General features: G+C 42.6%; 1 protein-coding gene across 1 annotated transcript in view; it reads left to right on the top strand.

The window, feature by feature from the left end:
- Positions 1–8782: 8782 nt before the first annotated feature.
- LOC139449598 (E3 ubiquitin-protein ligase NEDD4-like) overlaps positions 8783–21705 on the top strand; it is an 86576-nt gene continuing 73653 nt past the window's right edge. The window contains exon 1 of the mRNA XM_071231265.1: positions 8783–10080. Coding sequence (XP_071087366.1) covers positions 9955–10080 — 126 coding nt within the window. The 5' untranslated portion in view covers positions 8783–9954. The remainder of the gene's footprint in view (positions 10081–21705) is intronic.

Raw genomic sequence — 21705 nt, 5'->3', positions numbered from 1 at the left:
CAGCGCCTAATTGTTAAATATTGCAGTGTGTGAGGCTTTCACACAAACACCGGTGACGAATGTTTTGAAAAGTTGCTGCTTCATAACAAGTTTCGATTGGCCATTATGGTTAAACTATAATTGTGCCATATACTTTCATTACAGGTATAGAATCAATGGTCTGGTTTAAGTTGACACTTTTATCAAGCGGATCCGTTGACCCCACGAAATAAAATGTGAAAATACTTTGAATAACAGACTGTTCGTTCATTATCATCATCATCATCATCATGGATGTAGGCCATCAGCCCATATATATATTTTTTTTAAGTAATGAATTACATGTTAACACGTTTCTTAATTATATTGCATAAAATACAAGCATTGACAGATGTCTAACGATTTCAATATTATCAACAGACATTATACTTCTCTAAAGTGGGATTACATACTATTACTTGTGAAGATAGATTTGACGCAGATCTGCAAAAGCCTCACTAACAAGCAAATAGAGAAACTGATTTTCTACATATCCTTAGTTACAATTTATAATTTCATTATCATTACAATTTCCTTCTTCTCTTGGTTTTATTTTTGTTTAATTTATTGGAAGTGCACCGAAACTATGCTAATGCTGGACGAAACGTATTTACCGCAATATACCATACATACATATATATCTGCTGTTTTTCCCAAATTTCAGCAAAACCTTCTCCACACAAAAACCTTCTGAGTTTTGAAGCCCAAATAATATTATCATGAGACTTGTCTAACAGCATCATATTATAACGAGTTTTGGGTAAACGTAAATCTGACATATATACTTTTTTTATACCAGTACTTATCTTTACCTGAGCTTTCAGAGTAAGAGGTTGTGTTGTCCGTGGTTCATCTGTGTCTCGTCCTTCGGAATCACTTAGTCTATCGCCATTCTCCTCTAAAACCATATAGAGCCTACAAAACCTTCCAAGGATGATCCGACCCGTGAAGGTCCGGGTTAGAATTGGTCTTTAGCAAACCATGCTTGTCGCAAGAGTCGAATATGCTTGTCGTAAGAGGGCAACTAACCGGATCGCTCGCTGACTTGGTTGATGCATGTCATCTTATCCCATTTGCGTAGATTGATGTACATGATGTCAGTCACTGGATTGATTACTCGATTATTTACAGACCGCCGTCATATAGCTGGAATATTGCTGAGTGCGACGTTAAACAACAAACAAACAAGGATGATCCCATCTTTGGCAACCATAACATGTGCTTCCAGAGATCCGAGCCGATTTGAAACATATATATGACAGCAATGGACACCTTTGCCCTCTACTCCGCTGTGTATTTGCATGTGTTGTTGTGGAATTTGAAAATGCAATAAGTGTGTGCTGAATGACGTATAACATTACACACACGCACGCACACATCAGATTTTCTCGTCAAGGCAAAGACCCGGGCTCGATAACCACATGGGTACAATGTGTGAAGCACATTTCTGGTGTCCCCGCCATTGCTAGAATATTGCTACATGCGGCGTAAAACGACACTCACAAGATTTTCTGCAGCTCATCTGACACCTCTTGGTTTATGCCAAGCGGGAATTTTGTGTGTATGATATTCGCAATGGTGAATCTAAATGTCTCAAATTTAACCATGGCTGCCATTGTAATGTTGTGTTTGCCCGGAAGTGGTCGAAATGTCCATGGAAAAATGGTCAACCTGACATGTATTATACATGTGCGCGTTTTTGGTTCGAAATTTATGCAATTTAGATTTGATAAAGGAGATTAATGTAGCAATGTTTTGTTTTATTTAATCCTTACTTAGTGTTGTTTATGTCCCAAATTTATGGATGGAATCACACACATAACTATATCATAAAAATATATGTTCAGATGATATCGATGATATATAATATAGATGTGCAAGACCATGGCCATTCCTCTTTTTCCCATTTTCTTTTTGGGTACTTACCGTTTTATACGTTTTTATTTAGACCTTTTAATCAGAAGTACATGTCATTGAAAAGAATCGTCATTATGTTTTTGCCTATAAGTCATATCTACAGCCCCGTGAAGAACCATGCCTATCGTAAAAGGCAAATAACGAAATTGGGTGGTCACGCACACTGTCTTGGTTGATGCATGGCATCGTACCCCAAAATGCGTAAATCGATGCTCATGATGTCAATCATGGGGTTTACAGACCTTCTTCATATAGGTGGAATATTGTTGAGCTCGAAGCTGATTCAGAAAGGTTCTTGCAACGATTTGTGACTATGGAGTTCACCGCCAACCTGAGTCATAATGGGGAACGTATATTGACTGAGTTCGAAGCCCAGCATCGGATATTATTATTGTTGCTGTTGTCATTATTATTATTATTATTATTATTTTGAACATTGTGCACTGCACCACCGATTGGGAGATGTTTTCTCGGAAACCGCTATGAAAACAGGGATGACATTAAGCATAAATGATAAGGGATATATATGATGATCGAGTTTGGAAACTATCATGGAAAAGCCATGTTTTACAGAGTTATGGGCCTTGTGGCTGGTCCATTGACAATACTCCCACTAAAGATGACATTTTGACCACATCATTAAGTGATGAATAGCAAGTTTAAAATCAGCCATTAAGAAATACGATCTTTGTATCATTTTTCTTTGGTTTGTTCAAATGAGGGTAGGGTTTGTTTCAAGAGGATAAGATACTAGCATTATAATTGTTTCGTATGTCGTGTAACTGTGTATACACATGAGGCAAATACTGAACTGGTGCTTTGATGTTCGGCATTATGGCTTTTGCTTTCACATAAATCCAAATTATTTGTTTACAGATGTAAGCATGCGAGGATGGCGGGGGACATGGATGATCCTGTCTTCCTCATGTTCTGAGTATGTAGGAAGAAAAACAAATTAATATCAATACTGACAGCATCTTGGGTCAGCGGGCTGTCTTTGTTGACAGTTTTAACTGTTGACTACATATCCAGGTGAGCTACAGTGCCATGGCTCTTTTTTATTGTTTAGTTTAACGCATTCAAAATACATTTCTACAGCGTATGTGTTGTTCATTGAAGTATATATTGTTCAACAAGTGTTCAACAAAGTACAGTATGTATGGTTCAACAGCGTAAGTATGGTTCAACAAAGTTTGTATTGTTCCAAAAAGTATGTATGTTTAACAAAATATGTATTATCCAACACAATATGTATTGTTCAACGAAGTATGTATTGTTCAACGAAGTCTGAATTGTTCAACGAAATAAATATTGTTCAACAAAGTATGTATGGTTCAACAAAGTATTAGTGTTTAACGGGCATGTATTGTTCAACGAAGTATGTATTGTTTAACGAAGCATGTATTGTTTAACGGAGCATGTATTGTTTAACGGAGTATGTATTGTTCAACGAAGTATGTGTTGGTAAACGATGTATGTGTTGTTCAACGAAATATGAATTGTTGCACGAGTGTGTATTGTTCAGATCTAAACATGGCTTGTATGTGTTTACATTCTAAACACACTTTTAACAGTGTATTTATTGTTCATTGAAGTATATATTGTTCAATAAAGTATTATTGTTCAACAAGTACCGGGAATGCACGTTTTTTTAAGCAATGGGGCTAATTGCGGACTTTGCCTAAGTTGAGTCACCAAGTAGTAAAAGATCTCTTGTATGTGTTTACATTCCAAAAAAACAAACATTTTACAGTGTATGTATTGTTCAACGAAGTAAATATGGTTCAACAAAGTATGTATGGTACAACAAAGTATTAGCGTTCAACGGGCATGTATCGTTCACGAAGTATGTATTGTTTAACGGAGTATGTATTGTTCAACGAAGTATGTGTTGGTAAACGATTATGTATTGTTCAACGAAATATGAATTGTTGCACGAGTGTGTATTGTTCAGATCTAAACATGGCTTGTATGTGTTTACATTCTAAACACACTTTTAACAGTGTATTTATTGTTCATTGAAATCTGTATGGTTCATTGAGCATGTATTGCTCGACACAGTACGTATTGCTCGACACAGCATGTATTGTTCGACACAGTATGTATTGTTCGACACAGTATGTATTGCTCGACACAGTATGTATTGTTCGACACAGTATGTATTGTTCGACACAGTATGTATTTCTCGACACAGCATGTATTGTTCGACACAGTATGTATTGCTCGACACAGTATGTATTGCTCGACACAGCATGTATTGTTCGACACAGTATGTATTGTTCGACACAGTACGTATTGCTCGACACAGCATGTATTGTTCGACACAGTATGTATTGTTCGACACAGCATGTATTGCTCGACACAGCATGTATTGTTCGACACAGTATGTATTGTTCGACACAGTATGTATTGCTCGACACAGCATGTATTGCTCGACACAGCATGTATTGTTCGACACAGTATGTATTGTTCGACACAGTACGTATTGCTCGACACAGCATGTATTGCTCGACACAGCATGTATTGTTCGACACAGTATGTATTGTTCGACACAGCATGTATTGTTCAACACAGTATGTATTGTTCAACACAGCATGTATTGCTCGACACAGCATGTATTGCTCGACACAGTATGTATTGTTCGACACAGTATGTATTGTTCAACACAGTATGTATTGTTCGACACAGTATGTATTGCTCGACACAGTATGTATTGCTCGACACAGTATGTATTGTTCGACACAGTATGTATTGTTCGACACAGTATGTATTGTTCAACACAGTATGTATTGCTCGACACAGCATGTATTGTTCGACACAGTATGTATTGCTCGACACAACATGTATTGTTCGACACTGTATGTATTGCTCGACACAGCATGTATTGTTCGACACAGCATGTATTGTTCGACACAGTATGTATTGTTCGACACAGCATGTATTGTTCGACACAGCATATATTGTTCGACACAGTATGTATTGTTCGACACAGCATGTATTGTTCGACACAGCATGTATTGTTCGACACAGCATGTATTGTTCGACACAGCATGTATTGTTCGACACAGCATGTATTGTTCGACACAGCATGTATTGTTCGACACAGCATGTATTGTTCGACACAGTATGTATTGTTCGACACAGTATGTATTGCTCGACACAACATGTATTGCTCGACACAGTATGTATTGTTCGACACAGTATGTATTGTTCGACACAGCATGTATTGTTCGACACAGTATGTATTTGTTGAGCGAAGCGTGTACAACAGCTATATAAATGATGACTGATTGATTGCAAAACCCTCTCCACAAGACTTTATGACAAGAGGGATGACTTCAACTCTCCAACAGTCAACTTTCCCTTCATGTCGAGCAATATTCCATTTACATTTCATAATTTTTGAGATACAGTCGAGCATGCTCTTTCTACCAAGATTTCAAAGAGCGTCATACGACTCTTGCTCAGAAGTTGTTTGATCAAGATTACAAAATTCAAGGCTCCAGCAGCTTTCAAAAAGTTTTATGGTAGTCATGTGGAGGACATTTCCAAATTTGACGCACCAGTGACAAGAATGATCTCAGATGCAATTCCCTATTTTGACTTGTTGCATTATATGTTCCAGTGTTTTTTTAGGTGAACAATTGACTTGCCTTTGCATTTGTTTGTGACGGGTGGCACCGGTGGAGCAGGATACGCTCACCTTTTCGCGAACACCTGGTATCATCACTATTTGATATTGATTCCTAAACACATGCTCATGATATAATCGGAATCGTACAATCGACTCTGCTTTATGAAGATATTTCTACTGGATATGGAAAGGGTTTTGTCGCTTTATTCACTGGAAAACCCGGTGTCATTGCATATTGTATCACGGAAACAATTTTTTAAGGTGTGGCCTGGTAAATGAGTACTGCTTCAAAATACGGAGATTAAAACATTGGATGAAATTAGTGAAATATATTCCTGTGTGGCTCCCTGGTGGACCTACAAGCAGCCGACACACACCGAGTCCAGCGAGACACTCAGCACGTCATCCCACACAGGTAAACACAGACGCTACTGGTGTGTCAGGCACATTAACCATGAGTCATCAAACGGCGAAACAGTAATCAAACGCCACACTGGAATTGCCGGCGGTGTGGACTCACCAGGTAGCATTGTGCGAGTTTAACAAGTTTGTTATAATGAAGCGCTGCAAGATGGGACGGAAATGTGATGACTCAGTGATTTATATAGTGAGGCTGAAGACGCAGTGTCAGTACGAGGGTTCGATTATTTTAAATTTAAGTGACCTTAGACAAAATGCAACCTTATATATATAACAAACACAACACACTTGTGTATTGCTATAACACACAACTGTAAGAGGTTAGCAAGTGTTTCGTTGCTTGACAAAACTGCCACTATACCTTTTCTATCCAATGCCTACAAAAACTTAAAATAAGGCATAGACAATCAAACAGAGATGTAAAATCATGATTAAGTTGCATTATTGATTCTGTGTCATTAATAGCAACAATCGAAAGTAAATTTCCCTGACGCATAATCTATCTATCTATCTGTGTGTGTGTGTGTGTGTGTGTGTGTGTGTGTGTGTGGTTGATAATGTTCATTAAAACGATATTAGTCATTATTGAATCAATACATGCAACTATTTTGGTTGCTTACCAGGATACCACGGTCAAGGGGGGTCAGTCGGTTAAAGGCAACTGAGGTCAAGCGAAGTATGAGGTAAATAATTTATTTATGAACGAAATCTACTTCCACATTGAGACTGTTTTGTCAACGGATAGTATAAGTCGTTCTTTTGGCTGTCCCAAAAGCTGCTATGACGTTGTCGTTCGAGTCGAACTGGGTTCGGGCCAGAGCTTTCTTCCTGTTTGGGGACAGATGGAAGTCTGAAGCAGCTAGATCAGGGGAATAAGTTGGGTGCCGAAGTTCAAAGCAACACTTATAGATTGTAGCGGTGGCAAAGAGTCCCGATGGAAGAACATCCCTTTTCTCAGCTACCCACGTCTCTTAGACTCACTATCATCTCGTGTTTGCCTCAAATTGCTCCCTTAATTTTCTGGCCTTATGAAAGACAGTCCACCACGAAGACACCCTCGGCATTCCAGAACACGGATGCCATAACCTTTCCAGCTGATGGGATTGTCTTTGCCTTTCCTAGATGTAGGCGATGCCAAATGTTTCCCATGTTTTGATTGTTTGAACTCAGGTTGGAAGTAGTGAACCCATGTTTCATCCACTCTCACAAATCGTTGCAAGAACCTGTCTGGATCGGCTTCAAACAGCGCTACACTATCACGAGACACGTGCCTTGTACTTTTTGATCAGATGTCAGAAGCTTTGAAACCCAAAGAATTGATACCTTTTTCATTAGCAACGTTTCTGTGATAACGTAGATCTTTAGTCACCTAGCATGTAATCCTTTAATCACCAAGCATATAGCTCGTTAGTCACCTACCAAGAAGCCCTTTAGTCACCTTATATCTAGTTCTTTAGTCACCTAGCATCTAGTTCTTTAGTCACCTAGCATGTAGTTCTTTAGTCACCTAGCATGTAGTTCTTTAGTCACCTAGCATGTAGTTCTTTAGTCACCTAGCATCTAGTTCTTTAGTCACCTAGCATGTAGTTCTTTAGTCACCTAGCATGTAGTTCTTTAGTCACCTAGCATGTAGTTCTTTAGTTACCAAGCATGTAGCCCTTTAGTCACCTTACATCTAGTTCTTTAGTCACCTAGCACGTAGTTCTTTAGTCACCTAGCATGTAGTTCTTTAGTCACCTAGCACGTAGTTCTTTAGTCACCTAGCATGTAGTTCTTTAGTCACCTAACATCTAGATCTTTAGTCACCTAGCATGTAGTTCTTTAGTCACCTAGCATGTAGTTCTTTAGTCACCTAGCATGTAGTTCTTTAGTCACCTAACATCTAGTTCTTTAGTCACCTAGCACGTAGTTCTTTAGTCACCTAGCATGTAGCTGTTTAGACACCTAGCATCTAGTTCTTTAGTCACCTAGCATGTACTCCTTTAGTCACCTTACATCTAGCTCTTTAGTCACCTAGCATGTAGCTGTTTAGACACCTAGCATCTAGTTCTTTAGTCACCTAGCATGTACTCCTTTAGTCACCTTACATCTAGCTCTTTAGTCACCTAGCATGTAGTTCTTAAGTCACCTTACATCCAGTTATTTAGTCACCTAGCATCTAGTTCTTTAGTCACCTAGCATGTAGTTCTTTAGTCACCTAGCATGTAGCTTTTTAGACACCTAGCATCTAGTTCTTTAGTCACCTAGCATGTAGTTCTTAAGTCACCTTACATGCAGTTATTTAGTCACCTAGCATCTAGTTCTTTAGTCACCTAACATTTAGCTCTTTAGTCACTGTACGTCTAGTCACCCAACTTCTAATTCTTTAGTCACCTTACATATCTTTCTTCAGTTTTTAGTTCTTTAGTCACACAACATCTAGTTCCGTATTTACCCAACATATGATTATTTAGTCCATCTAATAAAGAGGGCACCTAGCATATATCCCAAATGTTAGCATGTCTACCTTAAAAGGTAATATATTAATGTAAATTTATTTACTGGGAGGATCTTTTATCTGCAGTCAAGGAAAAGAAACGCTTCTATAAATTGCTCAGCCCACCTGTTATATGCCCTGACATAATCTGATCCGCTGTAGTCTTGGGGTAACTGTGCCTTTCTTAGTTCGTTGCACCATTCGTTGCGTACCTCAGCATTCCCACCAAGCACACTCCAACTGCGCCAACATTCGCTGACGATGTTGAGAGTTGCGGCATGTTCCGAGCAGACAATATCTATCCCTATATGGGCCCCACTCAATTGCCGCATCCAGCCGTCGTATTGACAAATTCTACACGCATGAATCGTTCAACTCATTCGTTATCTTAACATGGACGCGTTTCATAGCACGGCAACAATCGTCAAAGGGTTTCAGTTGGGATTACGAACGACTGACGTTTGGAAAATCTGGCTTTCCCGCTCGTAAGTATATGCACATACGATTTCAACTGCAGAGGCGAGCGGACTCCTCTCTCGTGTTACGCAGTGTTCAATGCCACTGCAGTCATTCCAACTGCTTCTCAGTCTACCGCAGTGTCTGATTTCAATCCTCACGCGACGGTCGACCTGTATTACAATTGGGCTGACAGTGTAAAAGCTCGATTTGGGATACGCGCCAAATGACTTAACAAAAACGTACTTCCTTGATGACAGTGTAACGTTTACAGGAGGGCATGTTGTTATTCGCCACACAGGAGTCCCGCAGTGGTGTTTACACCTACACTCACAACGACGTCAGTGGCGACATTACAGCATGTCTAGTCCAGGCTACAGTGTTGTGAACGAAAAACAGCTGAACCGAACGAGAAGTGGCAGATAAAGAGTCACTACTGTCTACACGGAGATATTGTGAGGACAGGCTTTAGATTATTTGGAGGAAGGGCCCTGACGATTAATCGATACTGACGCGGTAAGAAGACCAGGCGCGGATATTTCAAAGTTTCATGGTTGTTCAATTGGAGAGTCGATTGAGGAATTACAGGAACATATTTCATTTCGTGTTGAAGAGTTCACTGTCTATCTATGTACGTTGTTGGCGTTTACAGTGAGTGTGTAGAAGTTTGTACAGTGTCTGGTTGTGTTTTCTTATTTGATTGTGGCGTTCATTGTTCGTGCATTACGTGATCCTCGTTGTGGAATTGTCGTCTGCTCGAGAACATCTGGATCTATTTTCTACCGAGTTAAAAACTGGTGGCAACTGAATGACCCGCTAATTCTAGGCCAAGGCCCTATTTGTATGAGGCTGGTGTCAAACCTAGAAAATCTTATCGAGGGCACAGTTTTCCTCATTCTGATTCTGTATATTTCGTGCATCATTTACTGTGGATTAACTGAGGATTCGCGGGTGTTAATGAATCAACCTGGTTGAGGTGATCAGTTCGTTATCAGTTGGATCCTGCTTGTACAGTTCATACCGTTACTCCAAGATGAACCGAGGACCGCATCATAGAACACAGTCTGTGCCCAACCAGAGACGACGTCGTGAACGACCAGTGATCCGACACAACCGCTCCTTCGATGTCCCCCGGCACATGGGATCGGGCCGGCAGTCGGTAGGTGCTTTAACCCCGTCGTGGGACACCATGTCACACCATTGTCGGTCTTCTTATACATGCATATACACTATATAGGTATGACACTATATAGTTATACAACTACATGTTTGTGTTTACAGGTACACACAGAATGCACACACTAAATAAGTATGTATGAAGGCACTTGCTGCATCTATGAATACTATCATGTAGAACTGTGAGAGACGAGGTTCAACTATATACGTAGAAGTATGTGAAACATCTGTTTAGGTAGACACGTGTTGAAGCTGTATATATTGATAGACACGTGTTGAAGCTTTATATATTGGTAGACACGTGTTGAAGCTGTATATATAGGTAGACACGTGTTGAAGCTGTATATATTGATAGACACGTGTTGAAGCTGTATATATAGGTAGACACGTGGTACATCGGAATGTAGATAATCGTGTCATAAAGCTTTATACATGTAGACACGTGGTACATCTGTATATATGTAGACACGTGGTATATATGTAGGCACGTGGTACAGCTGTATATATGTAGACACGTGGTACACCTGTATATATGTAGACACGTGATACATCTGTATATAAGTATACGCATGGTACAGCTGTATATATGTAGACATGTGGTACTTCTGTATATATGTAAACACTTTACTGCTGTATATTTGTAGACACGTGGTACATTTGTATATATGTAAACACGTGGTACATCTTTATACAGCTGTTTTTTGGTAGATATTCGACGAAGCTGTATATAGGTAGACACGTGATGTACCTAATACCCGGCATTACAATTTACAAGCATCACTATATTATTTTTTACGATTGTTGCTGACCACCCAGCTGAACATTCAATAAAGCATTACACGCTTGTTTGTACACATGAAACCTACGCCATTTCACTGTACCTTCATGAAACCTACGCCATTTCACTGTACCTTCATGAAACCTACGCCATTTCACTGTACCTTCTGGAACATTAGCCCACAGTGATATCGACAAGGTACACAATGCTTAACATTGAATATTGCCTTACATTGCTCACATGTGTATTTCCGTGACCTGGTGACGTTCTCTGCCTGGCCATGTACAGGGTGTGTAAGTAGTGTGACTAGCGATCGTGATCTACTCACTCGAAAGAGGCCTACTTCAATTACACATTTGCACACTTCAGTTCAGGCAAACATGGTACAGCATAATTAAGAATAGTATTTTCTACGTTGCATGACTACAGGATAATGGTGATCTATGGGTGCCTACCTGGTTGGTCATATTTTTCACCTGTCTCGTTATGTGCAGATATCACCTTTCATAGTTTTTAAAACACCCCTTTCAGAAAGCAAACAGTAACTGTTTGCTAGAAACCCAGCCCCGTAACACAAGCTAGGTGTTTGTGCTAGATCCCTTTCTAAAGTTCTACATGGGTACACATGGGTTATATGGGTGAGTGAGGGAATGTTGTGTCACGCCGCAGTAAGCAATAGTTCAGCTATAACGCGATGACCTATAAAAATTACCCTGGGCCAAACAAACCACTGATTGATAGCATGAGCAGCGTTCCGTCGGGATACGATGTCATGCAATCAACAGCAACCGAACCCGACCACCCGATCCATTTTCGCCCTGTCTCACCACAAGCAGACGTTTCTGCTGGCTGCGCCTACACTGTAGTCCCTACGGGGATAGTTGGGGAGTAACATGTAAAACGAGAATTTGTTCTGAAAAAAGGAAAACCAATTCTTCTAGATGTTACAAGACCTGATCTATTGTATGCGAGTTCTTCTCAACGTGTGAAGCTGCTCTTGCTTCTACTGCCGGTTTGGAACGCGGTGTCTGAGGCAGCCGCACAGCCCACATCTACATCTGTGTGAGTCATGCTATCGATCTCCGCCGCTTGTGTATGGTCAATAGTTTACCAAGCGGAGCACCATGGCGAACACTGGAAATCTTTTCCCCATGAGTGAAACCAATAGAAGCATCAATACAGACTTGGGAAGTAGCCGAGTGCAATAATAGAGTCATTTGCGGAGCTGTAGAGACAAGAGAGTTTTTATTCAGACGACATACATTTTGTTTATTTATCCTTTGGACATGATTGATAGGGTTATGGTATAAATGTCTCTTATAAGTCAGCTAAATAAACTCAGTGCCTGTCAAACACGGTGATCCTGCTACTGTGTTTGTCCTTATACTCTACTGTACGTGTCCTATGTGTATTCTGTGTGTCCGGCAGGGGTCGAGGGTCGAGGGCTTGGACATGTTGCCATTCGGACAGTTCTCGTCATTGTCATTCAGTTGTATTGGCAGACCTAGACGGCTTAGAAAGCACATTTTTTTAAAGCATATGTTTTTTAGGGCTGTTGCGGTATGAATATAAGAGTACCCCTATCAATGTCGAGTAGTTTATTATTTGCTGCAGAGTTACGTTCCTTAGGTGTACCCGAAACCAACAATCGTGAGTTCGATCACTTTTCTAGGTTGGTCAGCACCATACCCGAGCTCGTGGGTTTCACCAAAGTGGTAAACTTGTAAGACCTGCATCATTTCGGGCTTTCATCCAACATGATATTCCTGAAATACTGTTCAAAGGCCGTAGGCGTCCAGCATGACGTCCCATTAATGCTGACATGAAGATGGAACGTACAACGATGTCTCGTATGGCACCAGTGTAAAGAAGGTGCCAACAGCCAGCCGTTCTCTCAGTGGCTGAGGCGTCCTGTGCACCGACTCAGAGTCGCAACATTTCGGCGACAGGACATGATGCACACTTTCTGCTCGTTTTGCACGTCTTTGGCAGAGCATGCATCATGTTGACAGGATCGCACATGTTATATTGGTGGGTCTCTCACGCACTTAGTCGTAAAACATTTCACTAGGTCAATAAGTCCGGTTTATTTCGTTAAACCATTCATCAGTCCATTCAGACAGGTGTGTTTCATTAAACCTTCCACAACTTCAAAAAGACAGGTTTGTTTCGTTAAACCATTCATCAGTTCAATCATTCATGTTTAGTTCACTGAACCATTCATCAGTTCAATCACTCAGGTTTAGTTCACTGAACCATTCATCAGTTCAATCACTCAGGTTTAGTTCACTGAACCATTCATCAGTTCAATCACTCAGGTTTAGTTCACTAAACCATTCATCAGTTCAATAACGCAGGTGTATTTTACTTAACCATTCACAAGTTCAATCACATAGGTTTATTTCACTAAACCATTCACAAGTTCAATCACACAGGTTTATTTAGTTAAAACATTCAAAGGTGCAATCACGTAGGCCTATTTTATTAAACCATTCATCAGTTCAATCAGACACGTGTATTTCGTTAAACCATACTCCAGTTCAATCACGCATGTATGTATCACTAAACCCTTCATTTCAATCACGCAGTTTTAGTTCCCTAAACCATTCACCAGTTGACCGACGGTGGGTTCGATTCTCCGCCGTGTCGAGTCGGTTGTCTCGGGAAACTGTAAAGGAGTCTGATGCTTCAACATGAAGTAGGAGTCTCCGCTATACCCTGACACTGCCCACACACAGAGAAGACGGCCTTGTCATATCAATGACGTCAACAAGATTAGTTGCAGCTGCACAAAAGTTGTTCAACGTCTCCCGCTGGCCAACACGTCTTTCTTGAATGTAACCTCAGACCGATGTAGCTGGTGTAGTTAGGCCTTCATTTTATTCTTACCATTCAAGTTAAAGTTCTGGTATTAATTTCCAATATAGTACCAACTCCCATCTCAGAGACCACTTACTTCCATCAAATGTTTTCTTGGTGCATTTCTTCAATTCAATTCAGGATATCTTTAAAACAATTGAAGATATCTGTAATTCCGTAATAAATGTGAAAACGGCTTGCCATACGTTCACCAGGCACATAGAAAGGAATTGTCTTATTATACAACGTGCAGAGTAAAGCAACGTGCTCGTCACACTTAGTTCACGTTGGGTCCGTCGTGGTTATCACGTGGCGGTACTGAAACATTGTATAAAACAGTGTGTGTGTGTGTGTTCTGTCATCTCCATGGTTCCGTGTGTGTCCTCGCTACCAGCGTGTCCCCCTCACTACCACGGCGTGTCCCCCTCACTACCACAGCGTGCCCCCCTCACTACCACAACGTGTCCCCCTCACTACCACAGCGTGTTCCCCTCACTACCACAGCGTGTCCCCCTCACTACCACAGCGTGTCCCCCTCACTACCACAGCGTGTCCCCCTCACTACCACAGCGTGCCCCCCTCACTACCACAACGTGTCCCCCTCACTACCACAACGTGTCCCCCTCACTACCACAGCGTGTGCCCCTCACTACCACGGCGTGTCCCCCTCACTACCACAGCGTGTGCCCCTCACTACCACGGCGTGTCCCCCTCACTACCACAGCGTGTGCCCCTCACTACCACGGCGTGTCCCTCTCACTACCACGGCGTGTCCCTCTCACTACCACAGCGTGCCCCCCTCACTACCACAGCGTGTCCCCCTCACTACCACGACGTGTCCCCCTCACTACCACAGCGTGTGCCCCTCACTACCACGGCGTGTCCCTCTCACTACCACGGCGTGTCCCTCTCACTACCACAGCGTGCCCCCCTCACTACCACAGCGTGTCCCCCTCACTACCACGGCGTGTCCCTCGCACTACTACAGCGTGTCCTCCTCACTACCACAGCGTGCCCCCTCACTACCACAGCGTGTGCCCCTCACTACCACAGCGTGTCCCCCTCACTACCACGGCGTGTCCCTCTCACTACCACAGCGTGTCCCCCTCACTACCACAGCGTGCCCCCTCACTAGCACAGCGTGCCCCCTCACTACCACAGCGGGTCCCCCTCATGTTGTCCCCGCTTTTCCTGTAATGTGAGAGCAAATCTGCCTGTGTGTCCTGTGTACTGAACCAGCCTTACTGGTCATGTCAACCTCCATCTCACATAGACAGATATCTGGTAAATAATTACTTACAAATAAAATTAAACAGTCAAAGTATGTACTTATGTTAAAAACTTTCGACTGACACATGCTGTGGAATGAACTTGCTACTCCACACAATGATTAAAAGGGTTTGATGCTCCGATGGGACCAGTGCCCAAGCAGTACAATACAGGGAGGTAGGCACTGGGCGTGTCTTCAACATCACAGCAGCACACAATGGAACTGTCACCACACGAATATCACGACTATTATAATGATAAGTGCTCAATCAGCATGATTCACCAGTATCATGTGTCAGTACGTCCATCGTGCTTTGACTCCTACTCTCTTTGCTACCTACATAATTTCTCCGATTTAAATTTGAATCAGTCTGTTAAAACAGAATCCGAGGTTTATTTTACTTGGGGGAAATCGTTTTGAATATTGAGTATTTTAAATATTTATTCAATAAATATTTGTCTTCGTTCTCGGTTATTGAAGGCGCTGACTGTCATCTAATATGTCCAGGCTAGATAACTGCAGTACGTGCGTATATATTGTCGGTATTATGAATATAATTTACGTTTCTTTTAAATGTTTACACGAGATATTTCCACGAACGATCCCGTTAAATGAGTTTATGTAACTTGTAGCATCCTGTTGAGCTCGCACCTGACTGCCGCGTTGTCTGCAGACCACTCCCCGCTCTCCTTCATCAATCTTGTCTGTCGTGTCAGCATACAACAGTAGCAGATACGAGCAGCGTGACATTCAAACAAAAGCTTTTATCAAATCTGATACAATTATTGTGCCTTCATAATTCCATCCTTCGGCTAGTGTTGAAACATGACTGTTCTATTATATGTGACTAACCTGGATGAGAAACTGAAACATTTGTTGATAGGAACAACTCATGCATTCACATATCAGTTTGATTGTTTGTTTGTTTGTTTAACGCCGAGCACAGCGATATTCCAGCTATATGACGACGATCTGTCATAATTTAATCTGGGCCAGACAATTCAGTGATTGACACCTTTGAGCCTGGTCACATTGGTTGCTAGAGACCTATATTCTTACCAGGAGTCGCGATGGTCGTATCGGATAGTACAAGGCGAGGTTCCTGTGTGTGATGGAACATGTTTAGCTCACCAGGCCCGAAAAGAGGTCGAACTCTTTGTTTTCGTTTTTCTACCTGAATGATTGCAACTAAAACGGTTATCTGGTGATCCCAGCGTCGTGTTGCTTGTCCGACATCACCTTTGTATTCGTGATTGTTATACATGTTTGATTGTTGTTTGAAATCAGGCCACGGATCGTATGCTAAGGCATGACTCTCTTCTAGTGGGCAGCACATTTGCCGGATGTGTAGCGACACACTTCCGACGTGACATTCGGTAATACGGACTAACGTGGGGATTCTGAGGCAGAATAGCTTCCAGTCGATCGTACTATGTGTGAAGACCATTTGTGGTGTCCCCCCTCTATGACATTGCTGGGATATAGCTAAAAGCGACGTAAAGCAATACTCATGGTAGGAGATAACTAAACCGGGTATCAGGTGGCTGCCATTGAGTCAGTGCTACTGGGTGTACGGGCTCTGCCAATCAGCAGCCTAGCACTAGATACTGTACAGTGTGTGTACGGGCTCTGCCAATCTGCAGCCTAGCACTATATACTGTACAGTGTGTGTACGGGCTCTGCCAATCAGCAGCCTAGCACTAGATACTGTACAGTGTGTGTACGGGCTCTGCCAATCAGCAGCCTAGCACTAGATACTGTACAGTGTGTACTGGCTCTGCCAATCAGCAGCCTAGCACTAGATACTGAACAGTGTGTACTGGCTCTGCCAATCAGCAGCCTAGCACTAGATACTGTACAGTGTGTACTGGCTCTGCCAATCAGCAGCCTAGCACTAGATACTGTACAGTGTGTGTACGGGCTCTGCCAAACAGCAGCCTAGCACTAGATACTGTACAGTGTGTACGGGCTCTGCCAATCAGCAGCCTAGCACTAGATACTGTACAGTGTGTGTACGGGCTCTGCCAAACAGCAGCCTAGCACTAGATACTGTACAGTGTGTACGGGCTCTGCCAATCAGCAGCCTAGCACTAGATACTGTACAGTGTGTACTGGCTCTGCCAATCAGCAGCCTAGCACTAGATACTGTACAGTGTGTGTACGGGCTCTGCCAAACAGCAGCCTAGCACTAGATACTGTACAGTGTGTACTGGCTCTGCCAATCAGCAGCCTAGCACTAGATACTGTACAGTGTGTACGGGCTCTGCCAATCAGCAGCCTAGCACTAGATACTCTACAGTGTGTACGGGCTCTGCCAATCAGCAGCCTAGCACTAGATACTGTACAGTGTGTACTGGCTCTGCCAATCAGCAGCCTAGCACTAGATACTGTACAGTGTGTACTGGCTCTGCCAATCAGCAGCCTAGCACTAGATACTGTACAGTGTGTACGGGCTCTGCCAATCAGCAGCCTAGCACTAGATACTGTACAGTGTGTACGGGCTCTGCCAATCAGCAGCCTAGCACTAGATACTGTACAGTGTGTGTACGGGCTCTGCCAAACAGCAGCCTAGCACTAGATACTGTACAGTGTGTACGGGCTCTGCCAATCAGCAGCCTAGCACTAGATACTGTACAGTGTGTGTACGGGCTCTGCCAATCAGCAGCCTAGCACTAGATACTGTACAGTGTGTACGGGCTCTGCCAATCAGCAGCCTAGCACTAGATACTGTACAGTGTGTGTACGGGCTCTGCCAAACAGCAGCCTAGCACTAGATACTGTACAGTGTGTACTGGCTCTGCCAATCAGCAGCCTAGCACTAGATACTGTACAGTGTGTACTGGCTCTGCCAATCAGCAGCCTAGCACTAGATACTGTACAGTGTGTACGGGCTCTGCCAATCAGCAGCCTAGCACTAGATACTGTACAGTGTGTACGGGCTCTGCCAATCAGCAGCCTAGCACTAGATACTGTACAGTGTGTGTACGGGCTCTGCCAAACAGCAGCCTAGCACTAGATACTGTACAGTGTGTACGGGCTCTGCCAATCAGCAGCCTAGCACTAGATACTGTACAGTGTGTGTACGGGCTCTGCCAATCAGCAGCCTAGCACTAGATACTGTACAGTGTGTACGGGCTCTGCCAATCAGCAGCCTAGCACTAGATACTGTACAGTGTGTGTACGGGCTCTGCCAAACAGCAGCCTAGCACTAGATACTGTACAGTGTGTACAGGCTCTGCCAATCAGCAGCCTAGCACTAGATACTGTACAGTGTGTGTACGGGCTCTGCCAATCTGCAGCCTAGCACTAGATACTGTACAGTGTGTGTACGGGCTCTGCCAATCTGCAGCCTAGCACTAGATACTGTACAGTGTGTACAGGCTCTGCCAATCTGCAGCCTAGCACTAGATACTGTACAGTGTGTGTACGGGCTCTGCCAATCAGCAGCCTAGCACTAGATACTGTACAGTGTGTGTAAGGGCTCTGCCAATCTGCAGCCTAGCACTAGATACTGTACAGTGTGTGTACGGGCTCTGCCAATCTGCAGCCTAGCACTAGATACTGTACAGTGTGTACAGGCTCTGCCAATCTGCAGCCTAGCACTAGATACTGTACAGTGTGTGTACGGGCTCTGTCAATCATTAGCCTAGCAATAGATACTGTACAGTGTGTGTACGGGCTCTCAGTCAGTCAGCACATGTGATGGTTACCAAGAACAACATTGTGCATTATGCCTGTTTATACAACCGTGTCCCAAGTTTTTCCAGAACAATTATCGGTTTGGTGTGGCTGAATATTTATTAAATTGTTACAAACAACGCGGATAAGGAGTGGTGGTGCATATATAGATTGTGACTGAAGAGGAAGTGGGTTGTCATGCGATATTGATATTGATCCAATACAAATTTTGTAATCTAATTTTCCTGATGCCTAGGTTCACGCTTGATAATAATAGCTGATTGTCCCCCACGCGAAGGCGCGGGACATAATGTTTCCATTCCATGCCGCACATTTACAGAGCTATAGGACATTATGCCAGTATATCTTGTTGTAGAATTATGATAAAATCTTATTTGGAGATTCATTATTTTTTCCATTTCTATTGAAGTAGTATTCTAATTTGAGATGAGGCTTCTTATCACAGTTCAAGAGCATGTTTAAATTCAGCTGATTTTATGCTAGTAAGGCATCCATCGCTATTCAGCTCAACGGAAGTCATGTTTTGAACGACTGAAAAGTTGAAGCATTAAAAAGGTAAGTTATTATCTGAGTTATATTTACTACTCAAAAGAAGTGGAACAACACCCGTCATGTGACTATAGTTTAATTGTCATGCTGCATGTCTGCCTCCGTACATCCTTCTCATTGTCATGTGTTGGTCATCATTGTCATGTGTTGGTCATCGTTGTCATATGTTGGTCATCATTGTCATGTGTTGGTCATCATTGTCACGAGTTGGTCATCATTGTCATGTGTTGGTCATCATTGTCATGTGTTGGTCATCATTATCATGAGTTGGTCATCATTGTAATGTGATGGTCATCATTGTCATGTGTTGGTCATCATTGTCATGTGTTGATCATCATTGTCATGTGTTGATCATCATTGTCATGTGTTGGTCATCATTGTCATGTGTTGATCATCATTGTCATGTGTTAGTCATCATTGTCATGTGTTGGTCATCATTGTCATAAGTTGATCATCAGTGTCATCGTTGTCATGTGTTGGTCATCATTGTCATAAGTTGATCATCAGTGTCATCGTTGTCACGTGTTGGTCATCAGTGTCATCGTTGTCATGTGTTGGTCATCGTTGTCATGTGTTGGTCATCATTGTCCAAAGTTGTTCATCATTGTCATGTGTTGGTCATCATTGTCATGTGTTGGTCATCATTGCCATAAGTTGGCCATCGTTGTCATGTATTGGTCATCATTGTCATGTGTTGGTCATCATTGTCATGTGTTGGTCATCATTGTCATGTATTGGTCATCATTGTCATGTGTTGGTCATCACTGTCATGTGTTGGTCATCATTGCCATGTGTTGGTCATCATTGTCATAAGTTGGTCATCATTGTCACGTGTTGGTCATCATTGTCATGTGCACATTGTCAGGACGTCTTTATGTTGGACGTTATTAACTGAAGGTCTGAAGCTCTCGTGGATCACGGAAGTTTCTGAAAGTAATACACGTGTTGTTTCTATCGTATACCAAAGGATGAAAAGGAACACACTGTAGGAACTGACTATGACTGTGATTCCTGGGGATTGTGATACATTTTGAGTTCGGGGTCCGTGGGGTCATGTGACTGGTATTCAATTATTTCTAATAATCAGTAGGCATAGACTTGCATACAGTCTGTAGCCACGTCTTCTTTACGCTAATTTGGGATGAAAATGTCTTTGTTTAATACGAAAATCGGACATGGATCTGTGGACAGTCTGAACTTTGACTATGAAAAATCGTTTTAATTTAATGTGCATGCTACAACTGAATTAATGTCTCAAACATCAGTGGGACACTCGATGCAAACTATTTGCGTCTATTCTCCAATTCTAGACGCATGGAAAACCCTGCCTTTTTGTATTTCATAATCAGAGCGTGTAGAATTATATATGCTATATTCACCGCACGCACTTTGTATTGAGGATATGATTCCGTATTTTCCCATTTGGTCAATATATTAAACACAGGTGCGTTGTATCTGTTGAGGAGACAAAGTCATCCTCATTGTCGCAATGTTTCATGTGTGTTGAATACGGAAAGTGTTTACCGACTTTTCATAGATTTGAGTCAGTAGCCATCCTTTGCTGAATTCTTGGTGCATTGACGTGCACGTGAAAGCACAGACACACAGACATGCTGGCGCATTGACGTGCACGTGTAACACAGACTAACAGACATGCTGGTGCACTGACGTGCACGTGTAACATAGACACACAGACATGCTGGTGCACTGACGTGCACGTGTAACATAGACACACAGACATGCTGGCGCAATGACGTGCACGTGTAACACAGACTAACAGACATGCTGGCGCATTGACGTGCACGTGTAACATAGACACCTAGACATGCTGGCGAATTGACGTGCACGTGTAACACAGACTAACAGACATGCTGGTGCATTGACGTGCACGTGTAACATAGACACACAGACATGCTGGCGCATTGACGTGCACGGGTAACATAGACTAACAGACATGCTGGCGAATTGACGTGCACGTGTAACATAGACACACAGACATGCTGGCGAATTGACGTGCACGGGTAACATAGACTAACAGACATGCTGGCGCATTGACGTGCACGTGTAACAGACTTACAGACATGCTGGCGAATTGACGTGCACGGGTAACATGGACTAACAGACATGCTGGCGAATTGACGTGCACGTGTAACACAGACTAACAGACATGCTGGCGCATTGACGTGCACGTGTAACACAGACTAACAGACATGCTGGTGCATTGACGTGCACGGGTAACACAGACTAACAGACATGCTGGTGCATTGACGTGCACGTGTAACATAGACACACAGACATGCTGGCGCATTGACGTGCACGGGTAACACAGACTAACAGACATGCTGGTGCATTGACGTGCACGTGTAACACAGACTAACAGACATGCTGGTGCATTGACGTGCACGTGTAACATAGACACACAGACATGCTGGCGCATTGACGTGCACGGGTAA

This window comes from Haliotis cracherodii, unplaced genomic scaffold (assembly GCF_022045235.1).
Source record: "Haliotis cracherodii isolate W230 unplaced genomic scaffold, xgHalCrac1.p SCAF_1, whole genome shotgun sequence".
In the NCBI taxonomy this organism is placed as follows: Eukaryota; Metazoa; Mollusca; class Gastropoda; order Lepetellida; family Haliotidae; genus Haliotis; species Haliotis cracherodii.
This window is presented reverse-complemented; position numbering and strand designations above follow the sequence as displayed.